At 47.9% G+C, this 10,724-nt stretch overlaps 5 protein-coding genes across 5 annotated transcripts, besides 21 other annotated features; all 5 read right to left on the minus strand.

Annotated features, from left to right (window-relative positions):
• Window positions 1-1,466: a sequence feature (heterozygous, Esmeraldo-like haplotype).
• Window positions 538-1,071, minus strand: Tc00.1047053509543.10 (uncharacterized protein; the record flags this gene model as incomplete). Its single annotated transcript, XM_801415.1, has 1 exon — window positions 538-1,071. The coding sequence occupies one exon, from the start codon at window positions 1,069-1,071 to the stop codon at window positions 538-540; it is 534 nt and encodes a 177-aa protein (XP_806508.1).
• Window positions 1,467-2,255: a sequence feature (areas merged during assembly that could not be assigned to a particular haplotype. This can correspond to areas where the two haplotypes were merged or to regions with more than two copies in the genome that were merged during assembly.).
• Window positions 1,548-1,596: a microsatellite.
• Window positions 2,196-2,227: a microsatellite.
• Window positions 2,256-2,281: a sequence feature (haploid, non-Esmeraldo-like haplotype).
• Tc00.1047053509543.20 (hypothetical protein, conserved) lies at window positions 2,269-3,795 on the minus strand (the record flags this gene model as incomplete). Its single annotated transcript, XM_801416.1, has 1 exon — window positions 2,269-3,795. The coding sequence occupies one exon, from the start codon at window positions 3,793-3,795 to the stop codon at window positions 2,269-2,271; it is 1,527 nt and encodes a 508-aa protein (XP_806509.1).
• Window positions 2,282-9,211: a sequence feature (heterozygous, Esmeraldo-like haplotype).
• Window positions 3,852-3,900: a microsatellite.
• Window positions 4,120-4,158: a sequence feature (T-rich).
• Window positions 4,172-4,198: a microsatellite.
• Window positions 4,417-4,495: a sequence feature (GA-rich).
• Window positions 4,875-4,899: a microsatellite.
• Tc00.1047053509543.30 (uncharacterized protein) lies at window positions 5,244-6,536 on the minus strand (the record flags this gene model as incomplete). Its single annotated transcript, XM_801417.1, has 1 exon — window positions 5,244-6,536. One exon carries the CDS (start codon window positions 6,534-6,536, stop codon window positions 5,244-5,246), a length of 1,293 nt encoding a protein of 430 aa, XP_806510.1.
• Window positions 6,178-6,223: a microsatellite.
• Window positions 6,571-6,606: a microsatellite.
• Window positions 6,664-6,725: a microsatellite.
• Window positions 6,818-6,875: a sequence feature (T-rich).
• On the minus strand, window positions 7,023-9,065 carry Tc00.1047053509543.40 (hypothetical protein, conserved; the record flags this gene model as incomplete). Its single annotated transcript, XM_801418.1, has 1 exon — window positions 7,023-9,065. The coding sequence occupies one exon, from the start codon at window positions 9,063-9,065 to the stop codon at window positions 7,023-7,025; it is 2,043 nt and encodes a 680-aa protein (XP_806511.1).
• Window positions 9,110-9,135: a sequence feature (AT_rich).
• Window positions 9,212-10,724: a sequence feature (areas merged during assembly that could not be assigned to a particular haplotype. This can correspond to areas where the two haplotypes were merged or to regions with more than two copies in the genome that were merged during assembly.).
• Window positions 9,262-9,299: a microsatellite.
• Window positions 9,647-9,749: a sequence feature (T-rich).
• Window positions 9,777-9,833: a sequence feature (T-rich).
• Window positions 9,902-9,931: a microsatellite.
• Window positions 9,974-10,724, minus strand: Tc00.1047053509543.50 (DNAK protein, putative; the record flags this gene model as incomplete). Its single annotated transcript, XM_801419.1, has 1 exon — window positions 9,974-10,724. A coding segment is annotated over one exon (751 nt), but the record flags the coding sequence as incomplete, so codon positions are not given.

The raw sequence follows: 10,724 nt of genomic DNA on the forward strand, positions 1-10,724 counted from the left end.
CTCGTCGCTAGGGCGAGCAATCCTCCTCCTCCCGCAACGCAACCCGACGGCTATGGGTGCGCCGAACGATGCTGTGGCCCTCAGGAAAGATGGTCGTGTGCCGTCCTCCCCCGGCGTCAGTTGTGCCCACAGCACCGTCGCCCGGTGCGCCTGCTCGTTTACACCAACGGTGGCAACTGTACGACGTCCTGGTGAGGTGGCCCACGGCATCACCTCGAGCGCAGCGTTGAGGAAACCCATGCCGCGCGGTCACACCCGGACATTGATGACGGTGCCCCACCTGTGCCGGCCCAGAAGGCATTGCTTCCAGAGGCGAAATTCCTTCTTTGTGTGTATATGTCTCCTTGCGCAGCTTCTCTCGGCACATCGTGTTGTATTGTCCAATCCGACCACGTTTGCAGCGTCGTGCTTCATTGGGCGGGGGTGCGGCAGCCTCTCTCTTTTCGCTGTGAACCGCCTCGGGGAATGGGCAGTCCCATTCCTGGGGCACTTCCACAGCACCCTGGATGTCCTGGATCCGCACTCCAGCATCGTTTTTCACTGTCCGGAGGATCCACGTGACTGAGCGTGCGCAGTCGCCCTAACAACCGGCAAGATTCCATGAACATCTCTTCCCCGCGAATGGCGCACGCCCAGGGCGCATCGTTCCCCCCACGGCTGTCTGCGTGACGGGACCTGACGCGGCCGGCGTCGGAAAGGTGGCCCAAGACGCATCCAGAAGCTGTGGCCAGGTTTTGCATCCATCATGCATTTCAATACGCCGTCAAATGGTGCGACTGCAAGCCTCCGGACAAATCCCCGCCTCCCACAAATTCCCCTCTTGAGTCCCTGTGTGCCCCGTACGCCGAGCAACAGCTCTACTGCCTCCGGCGCGCCATGAATTTGCAGGATCTTTCGATTGTCTCTGCCGTATCGGACGCATTCCTTCTTCCCGTGGCAGAAGTGGTGGAGACTTGTGACGGGCCGTGCGGAGTGCTGATGGTCGCCAAGTTGTCGTTCCATTGATGACCATGAGCAACTCCTGCATCGGCGCCAATCGAATCCGCACCGCCTGGAACTGCGCGTGGACATATGAGCTGCATTTCAGTATTTTTGCTCCTCCAACCGAGCCCAAGCGCGCTCATATGGGCCAGTGCAGCGCCAGCCGCCCTCCTTCAAGTGCCGCCCACTTGCTCCAAACAGCAGTGTGCTTCTTCCTCTTCAGAGAGGCTCGAATGGACTCAGGGTTCCTCGGCACGGTGATAGCTGCGACAGAGTGTCGCAACGAGGTGCAATTCGTGCCGTTGTCCTGGCCCTGCCTTGCAACGAGTTTGCCGCCCGCTAATGGTGAGAACGCCGCCCACGTGGTGGCTCAATGGCGGGCTATTCGCTGGGCAAAGACAAAGTGAAGAACCTGCCGTTGGACCACTCCGCCTCACAATGTGGCCGTGGGCGTGTCTGTCTCGTGGACGCCGTCCAATCCATGAACCGCCCTAAAAAAACACTTTACCTTCAAAACATGCTTTGCGCCAAGCTTCACAAAACGTTGACTTTGTGAAAAAAGAAAATGTCATTAGTATTAACATCATTGTTATTATTAGTGTTGTTGTTATTGTTGAGTGTATTTACCGGACACACGACTTCCAGGCAAAGTGTTTCCTTCTCATTCGCCTATAATAATAAACAACAACATCATCAACAAAAATATATATCATTAATTGCGAAACTCATCCAAATCTCTCAAAAAAACACGAAAATAATGACACTGAAAAAGACAGATCGAGGTGATAGTGCGTGTCTTTCGGCTTCCCTTTTTCCCTTCTTCCTTCCGTGCCAAAGTACTGTTGATTCAGGTCCCTTCTCTTCTACTAATAACTCATCGAATGCACCGACCGTATCAATTCCACCGGAAGAATTTCTCTACTCCACTCCGGAGAAGAGTAGTGGGGTGACACTGAAAGGGAGCATTCACACACCGCACAGACGCCACACCAATGTATGTGTGTCTATGTAACGAGAGATCCAATAGGACAAGCAAATGAAAAAAACAATCACGAACGGGGCATCTTTCCCACCCACCTACCCACCCCCTTTTTTTCGTTTTTTTTTTTTTGGCACTTGTTTTAATAATTGGTTTCGAGTGTCACCGTCCGTTCCATTTACCCACAATTTACTTTCCACAATAAATATATAAAGTGCTTCTCTATGAGTAGCAAAAATAAATAAATAAATAAATAAATAAATAAATCCCATATTATTATTCTTCTTTTTCTTTTGTTTGCTTGCCTCTCAGCCCTTGCGTCGCAGCATGTCACGTCTTATAACCTCTTCACTAAGAAGGAGGAGGGCTTTGTGCAGTGCAGACGCCTGAGTTTCTACGGGTACGTTCCTTTGTTGCTTGTCCTTCGGGCATCGAAGATTTGCGCTTCCCCCCGCCTGCGGATTTTTATTGCATCCAGTTGAACTGGAGACCGTGCCCAATTCCATGCTTCCGGCACCGATACAGGATGTGCAATCAATCACGGCACAGATGGGAATGTCTCCGCCATACCGTCCAATCGCCTCCCATACACCACGGGCAGTTTCCATCAATTTTCCAGAGACGGAACGATCGTACGCCGCGCAAATTGTAGATGTCATCGCATCTGGAGTTGGCTCTTGGGGCGAGTCATATGACAGGGGGAAAAGAGATACAATAGGAGACGGAAATGGGTTCTTCAAATGGGGCGCCATGTAGGAACCAGAAACCGCATTCCCAATACCATTACTCGCCCCTGTCATGGCAGTCGTATCCACAGTAGAAACGAGCTCCCCGTCCAGAAAAATAATATACGCATCCGTCCCAATGGTATGCTGCTGCAGTAGGGCTTTGTCAAAGCCCTGCCGATGCGTAACGCCCACCAGCTGCATCCGCACTGATAAATTGTCTGTCACCATGGACGAGACGCGAGCAGTTGAATCAGATATATTCAATGGAATAGGTACCTGTAAAATAATCTTCTTTCGGTACTTGGTCGGTGTGCCTTTAGATAAGGGATACCGAAGTGCGCTCTGTTGCATCATTATTTTCTTTGTTGTGTTCCCTTCCCTCCCTATAGAAGTCTCAAAACTGTTCTTTTCACTTTCGGAAATATCCGAGACCGAACTGAGGGATGGACCAAGTGAAGGAGTGGTGTCCTTGCTGCTTGTCTGGCCCTGGGTTGTGCGAGCATTTGCCTCATTTGTCAGCTGCTCGAGTGCGTGAAAGAGTTCTCTAAGATTCGTGCGCTCACCGCTCTCCACTACACCACTATCTTGCAGCAGTATGACACACACCTTGCGTTCACGACCTCCAAACAATGAAAAATGTTTATCACGCCAACATTTCCAGCCGCCGGGGTAATCGCCACTACTTGCGGCGCCCAAATTTGAGTCCCTGCACCCCTGCCTGCTCAATGACTTCTTAAGTGAGCTTGAATACGTCTCAACGTCCTCAAAACATTGCACACATACCCGCTGCAGGGCCTTTGTAGACGGCTGGAGTGCACCGCTCGAGCCCAAAAGAGTGGCCAATCTTTTCTCCATCGTTGTGAGCGGCCCATTTTCTGAGGTCGTTGTATCGATCGCAGCCATTTTTTTAGTGGTCTCGCCGTACCAATTCATCTCCAGCCACCGCATTAGAATCCGCTCTACTGGGAGGAAAACATTGGAGCAGCTGTAGCAGAATAACCCACCACAAATCCTACAATGATGCCGGCGCCGGAAAAACTCAAACCTCTTAGCACAACTATCACATTTCTTCGAGGCATTGTCCGGCTTCCACTGTGCCATATACATGGTATAAATAATTTCTTAATCCCGTCGTACTACTCCCGTCACAAATATAATACACAAAAACAAAGTACAAGTAAAATAAAATAAAATAAAATAAAATAAAATAAATAAGAATCCCTAATTTACTTTATTATTACTTCTTTCGTGTTGTTGTGTGGGGAGAGGGATAATTTGTCTTTCTAAAAAACTCTTCCTTCTTCTCCTCCTTTTGGCTCCCACCTCGCTTGGTTGAAGCAACAAAGGAGCCCCACGACTACAAAGTCCTCCTAGCGCACTAGACACTCCCCTCCCTTCTCCCCTCCCCAATTTAACCCAAACCCCAATCCCTTTTTTTTTTTCTTTCTTTTTTTCTTCTCCTTTCCTTTTGATTTCTACCCCGAAAAAAAAAGGAAAAAAAAAAAAAAAAGTCTTTCTCCCTTTAATTTTTATTTTTCTTTCTTTATCTCGCCTGGTTGCCCACCGAATAATTTCCCCCCTCCCCCTTTCTGGCTGTAGCCACAAGACGACAAACGGACACGCACAACGAAGAAGAAAAACAAAAAAAAAAAACTATTTCACTGCCGAGTCAAAATAAACTCGCTCCCACTACACGCTACTATTCGTTTGTGTTTGGGGGAAAAATGAAAGAAAAGAAAAAAAAAAGAAAAAAAAAAAAAGAGAAAGAAGAAGAAGAAGAAGAAGAAGAAGAGGAAAAGAGAAAGAAATTCAATCCACACAACCCCCTCAACGTACACACAGAAATAAAAAGAGAGAAAGAGAGAAAAGAGAGAGAATGTGACAATCCCCCGCCTTCCCTTCCCCTTCGCATCTCACTCCTTTCATTCCTTTTTTCTTTTTTTTTTTAATGCGCTGCGCAACCGACACACAATTACATGGAACGGTGAGTTCTTGGCCCCTCCCACACACACACACACAAACCCGGCGGATGCTCAATACGGAACGTTTGAAAGCACAAACAACTCATATAACTCCAGTCAAAGACAAAACAAGCATACACAAAAAAAAAAGTGGAACAAGAAATCGACACGTTCCCACAGACACAAGAGCAGACATGCGTATAGGGCACACACGCACACACACACAAAAAAAAAAAAAAAAAAAAAAGAAGCAAAATTATGAAATATGCAACATGCAGAAACGTTGTTTTTGTAAACTTGACGCACATCACCGCACACATGAGACAAGACAAAAAAGACAGAAAACAAATAGCAAGCAGTCACAGAAAGAAAACGTTTTCTATACCACCTCCCTCATACATACATTTATATATTTGGAGGACGGGGCATGCCACACTTATGCCACTGCTTCCTTCACCCCCCTCCTCTTTTTTTTTTTTTTTTTCAGGAATGTCATTGTTAATGGGCAAAGAAAAAAAAAAAAAACATGAGCGTCACACTCACGCCCACACGATCTCCGTTCCACCTCCCTCCTCTTCCTTCTATTGTTGTTGCCTACTTGCTGCAGCACCCACTCCGCTGATGTTGTTTTAAACGCTTTCGTGTGCGCAAGACCACCGGGTCAACACCACTCCCTTTCCCATTGGAGCTAACATGGATGGTTTCGTTCTCCCACACCCATGTAAACTTGCGTGGAAAGCGCTCCATCGCGGCAAAAATAACAGCCTGCACTACCGCTTCAACATTCACGCCTCTTCGACCAACCGCATAGGACCAGCCTGCAAAGCCATGACGTGCACAGAGTTCATCAAGCGCTGCGTGAGATGCCCACTCCGGTGGTGATGCGAAACCCGAGAGAAGGTCATACTTGTTGACAACAAGCCAACATGGAGGGTTTTCACTCTCAATCTCCTCAATTTGTCCTTTCGATGAATTTCCGCCCCTGGTGTCAAATTTGCCTCCAATCGCCGGTGGCGTCGACGATACCAATAATGATTTTTCCTTCGGAATGTGTATCTTTTGCTCCACATCGCTCTTCCACGACAAGGCGCTGTTAATGGAATCCATGCTGTTGCTCATTTCACAAAAAATAAGCACAGCAATGGCGCCCGTGTAAAAGATACGTGTCATCTTTTTTGTACTCTCTTGACCTTGTATATCCCACACCTTAACGATTGCTGGAACGTGGACGAGTGGCCACTTCCCTTCCTTTTCATTCTTCACATCATTTTCATAAAAAAGGGAACAAATTCTTCTACCAGTACTACTGCTATTAGGAAACGCCTTCAAATGAGGCGGCGGAATTCGCGGTGGTAAAAGGACATACTCGCTTCCAAAGGGATTATGTGGAAATCCATGACTACTGTTACTGTTACTGTTACCATTGTTGCCGTTCCCTTTACCCACAGAAGAAGAGAGAAGACGTTCCCCATTTTCATTACGGAAAAAAGGCAAACTGCACGGTTGCGCAATATTGTGTGCGTTATCTCTGTTGCTTTTGTTGTTGTTGCTATTGTCGCCGCTGATGCTGCTGCACCCAAATGCGTCTTCCCGGTGTAACCTTTCATCGTTCCCATCAAGTGCATTGTCGCCCACAAAATTCTTGCTTGTTGTCATTTTAAACTCCTCTACACTTCGATTCTTTTTTTCAAAATACACCGGCGATGGGACGGCAATGGACATTTCACGCCGATGAAACTCCATCTGTATGGTTGTGGACAAGTGCATTGGGGGATTGCCGGTTTCCCAGCAGCGAAGAAATGTCGTCTTCCCCGTGTTTGCGGCCCCAACGCACACCAACTTAATGTCAATTTCACGCATCGTAGACTGTCTCATTGCTACCGTCATCGGCGTGCGGTGAGTACTAACGTCAGCGTACCTCTTTTTTTTTTTTTTTTTTTTTCTTTTTTCTTCTTTTGACCCTCAAACGTCACTACTCGCACAGTTCTCCTCTCTTTTTCCTTCTCGAGAGTAGAAAAAAAAATTAGAAAAAAGAAAGAAAGAAAGAAAGAAAAAAAAGAAAAAAAAAAAAAAAAACAGGGCACAAACTCAAAAGAAATCGGCCAAAGTGGCTGGGAAAAAGTACGGGGATAACTCTTTACTGTTGCCATCGTCTCCCGTGTTGTCCATTTTTTTTTTTTTTTTATTCTTTTCTTTTATTTTTTGTTGTTATTCCTTTTTTTCTTTAAATATTTGCCTCATATTTCATGTATGGTTTAATCGAATGCTGTGGGCCTCACTTTACACCTGGCAGCCGCGCCCAATACCCCTACCTTTTTTTTTTTTTTTGTTCTTCTTAAACTCTCCTCCTTCTTCACTCCTTTGCCAGTAATGTTATTGTTTGGCAGACATCCGTCGAAGACGTTCTTCTAGCGGAAATTTCTCCATGCGCTGTCGCTTGCGGGACGCATGAATTGCCTTGTCGTGACTTGTGAATGATACGCGACTTCCCTTCTTGACCTCATACAGTGTCACCTGCCGCTTATTCTCCTTCTTGCCATTGCTGTCGTGAAGATTGCCATCCGCTTCCTTCGCGTCGTTCTGCGTGCATGGCCGCTGCCGCCGTCGCTGCTGCTTGCCGCTACTTTGCACACCCTTCAGATGCCGTCTTGCGTCATCATCATCATCGCCACTGCCGTTGATGTCATCGCTATTGCCATTCCGCCTATTCCCCTCCTCGTCGTTGCCACCGTCGCTCTCCGCGTCCGGGACGATGGTGAAGAGTTCCGACTCGTACCGCTGACGACGCCGACTCGCCTGGGCACGGCGCTCGTTGATGATCTGCAACAGTTTTGCATACTCCGGGTTGGACGCGTCGAGGGCAAAGGACGACGCACTGTTGCCAACAAAAGCCTTTTGGAACCGCGGGTCCGCCCTTGCAGCCGCCAGCGCTTGGCACTTTGCGCCCACTCCGTTCATGGCATTGTCATCATCGTTGTCACCATGGACGGCATGGGCAATACCATCATCATCACCGTTAGAAAAGCGTTTGAACTTACTGATGCGATTCTCCCAACGTTGTTGCAGCTTGCGCCTCGCATTCTCCTGGACGTAGCGGTTGAATTCGCCGGGATCAATAACGGCCTTCAACTCACGGTACAGACGATTCTCAATGAAGGCACCGTGCATGGCAGGCCGCACCTTCCCACCTGCAAGATCCTCAGCGGTCATTCCAAGTGCATCCATTTCGCTTTTTGGGACAAAGGTGTAGTCATCATATACGGTTGTCATCTCCTTTTCCTCAAGTTCTTCTGTGAGAACCTCAAGGAATGATGCCCATTGGGGAGCGACGCCAAGCTGTGGAATAAAATGAACCTGAACACGTGGCGCATCACAGCAGATGCAAACAACACCGCTGTCGCTGCACTCATACGGTTCGGCCATGTTATGTTGACTACGCAGCACACAAAAGTCCGTAATGTCGGCAGGCGCCTCGATGCTCGTGAAGTTGCTGCCATCTTTTTTGTTCCAGACCTTCAACGATCGGGTATCCGCGGAAAGGATGTGTGAGGCCCCACCTGTCGAGGTGCTGCGGCCTTGGAAGAAGTAAGTCTTCACAATGGGCAAGGCATTCATATGATCCTTCACAATAAGAGGTTTCTGTAACCGAATATCATATAATAGGACATGCCCAGACTCTGTACCGCAGCTAAATAGCAGTCCACTTTCGTCGTCTGTTGCTATATGACGAAGCTCACAGTTCTCATCAATGCCAGACAATGCACCAGGTCCAGTAACAGTCAAACGTGACGCGCATGAACCAGCGCGACTGTCCCAAGCCTCCACAACACCATCTGCACCGGCACACATAATAAGTCCATGATTCTTAAAGACTTCCACATGGTTGATACCAGGGGCAGACTGTGTCTTGTAGCTTTCAACAAAGGCACCCGTCTCGAGACTCAAACGGAAAATCTCGTGGGATGTGCCACCTGAAAGAAGTTCAGCAGTGTACGGATGGTACGCAAGAGATCGCATTGTGTGCGGTACTCTGACACGATCTATAATTGCCGCAGAGTGATGCACAGTAATTTGTCGTCCTTCCCCTCGCAGCGCAAACTTGCGGAAGTCAGGTGAAAGTGAAACCCCGCCAAGAATTGGCATGTCGGCATTAAAACTGTATTTCATGCTTAGCTGATTCACATCAAAGCATTTCAGCCGTGGAGGGTAATCCCCAGAGACAAACAAATGCGTCCCGTTGGCGGTGCGGAATATCGTGCGGGCAAAATGTGGAAACTCGAGGTCATGGATGAGTTCAATTCGGTGCTCTCCACCTGCAAGGCGCTTGTTTTTCTTACGCTCGCTGATCCACTCTGGTAGTGACTTCCCCGCAGTGAGATTGTAGGTCTTTACCCTGTTATGAAGAGACACCTGCATCCTTTACACACGTTCCTGTCACGCTTATATGTAATGTGGCTGTCTTTTTTAAATTATTATTTTATTATTTCGCCCCTTCCCCCCGCCCCTCTTTCCTTCCGTCCTTTTCCCTCCCAGCCGCCTCTGAAATGTCCTCCACGGACAAAATGCAGCAAACAACACCACCACCACCACCAACCCTTTCGGCCAAAATGAGAAAAGAAAAAAGGAAAAAAAAAAAAAAAAAAAAAAAAAGGGCGCATCTATACAATTGGACTTCAATGTGTCGTCTGTATTGCAAACAACAATATTTCTCCCTCTCTTTTTCTCCCTTCTATTTCTTTTTTTGCCTATGAGAAATGAACGTCCCTTTTCATTGTTGTTTATTTCCGCTTAAATTCGTTCCATTCTTCTTCAAAGTCTGAACTTCAAACAGTGCATGCGTGGTTCCCTCTTTTTTCCCCACCCATCCACCATTGTCAATTCCGTGTCATTATCCCCCTTCCCCTACGCACGCACTCTCTATCAGCTACCTCATCCTACCACTAAAAAAAATTTCTTTAATCTCACCTGCATAATGTTATCTTATATACGTGTGTGTATTTTTTTTTTTTTTTCTGTTCACTCTGTCCTTTACTTTCTCCCTCTCTCTCTCCATCTCTTTTTTTTTTTTTTATGTTTTATGTTTTCTCTCCGTTCTTTATTAAAGATTTTCATCCAATCCGCCCTCTGTTTTTTTATTTTATTTTTCTCTTTCTTTTCCCTTTTTTTTTTTTTTTTTTTCCTTTTCTCGTGAGTCAAGCTATCCTATCGCTTATGAATTATATGCAGATGTAAGTATACATACATCCAGGCAGCTCTCTTTCTCTCTCTCTCTCTCTCTCTCTATTTCCCCTTCCCGGCCTGCTTATATGCACTTAAGTGTGCCATCAGTCCACATCCGTGGGCTGCGGCGGGGCATCTGCGCCGCCGTTCCCCTCCGGAGCCGCTCCTCCCGTTGTTGATGGATCGTGCGGCCGCTCCATCGTACGCTTGATGTAGAAGGCGGAGAGAATTGGGTGTGCCACATGTTCAATCTCCTTGTTCTTGGCGTCGTACTCCTCCTTCGTGGCCTCGGGGTTCTCGTCAAGCCACGCAGCGGCGGCGTTTACAACGGCCTGAATCTTCTGCCGGTCCTCCAAAGTAATACCGGTCTCCACATCCGGCTCGCTGAGTGTGGCACGTAGCGAAAAAGTGTAGTTTTCCACCGCGTTGCGGGCCTCAATACGCTCGGCATTCAGACGGTCCTCGTTGGCAAACTGTTCTGCCTCATGTACCATCTTCTCGATCTGATCCTTTGACAAACGACCCTTGTCATTTGTAATGGTGATCGCATGCGTCTTGCCACCCATCTCTTCCACCGCGCTTACCACAAGAATGCCGTCCGTGTTCACGTCAAACGTTACGGTGATGCGCGGCTTGCCGCGTGGTGCGGGCGGAATATCGGTAAGTGTGAAGGTTCCAAGGCACTGGCACTGAGTCACGAGAGGCCGCTCTCCTTCATACACCTTAATTTCCACATTACGCTGGTTGTCCGCATTCGTGGAAAACGTCTGTGACTTTTGGATGGGCACCGTTGAGTTACGCGGGATAAGGACAGACATCACACCACCAGCCGTCTCCACACCTAGTGAAAGCGGA

This window comes from Trypanosoma cruzi, genomic scaffold, assembly GCF_000209065.1.
Source record: "Trypanosoma cruzi strain CL Brener 1047053516257 genomic scaffold, whole genome shotgun sequence".
Taxonomy (NCBI): domain Eukaryota; phylum Euglenozoa; class Kinetoplastea; order Trypanosomatida; family Trypanosomatidae; genus Trypanosoma; species Trypanosoma cruzi.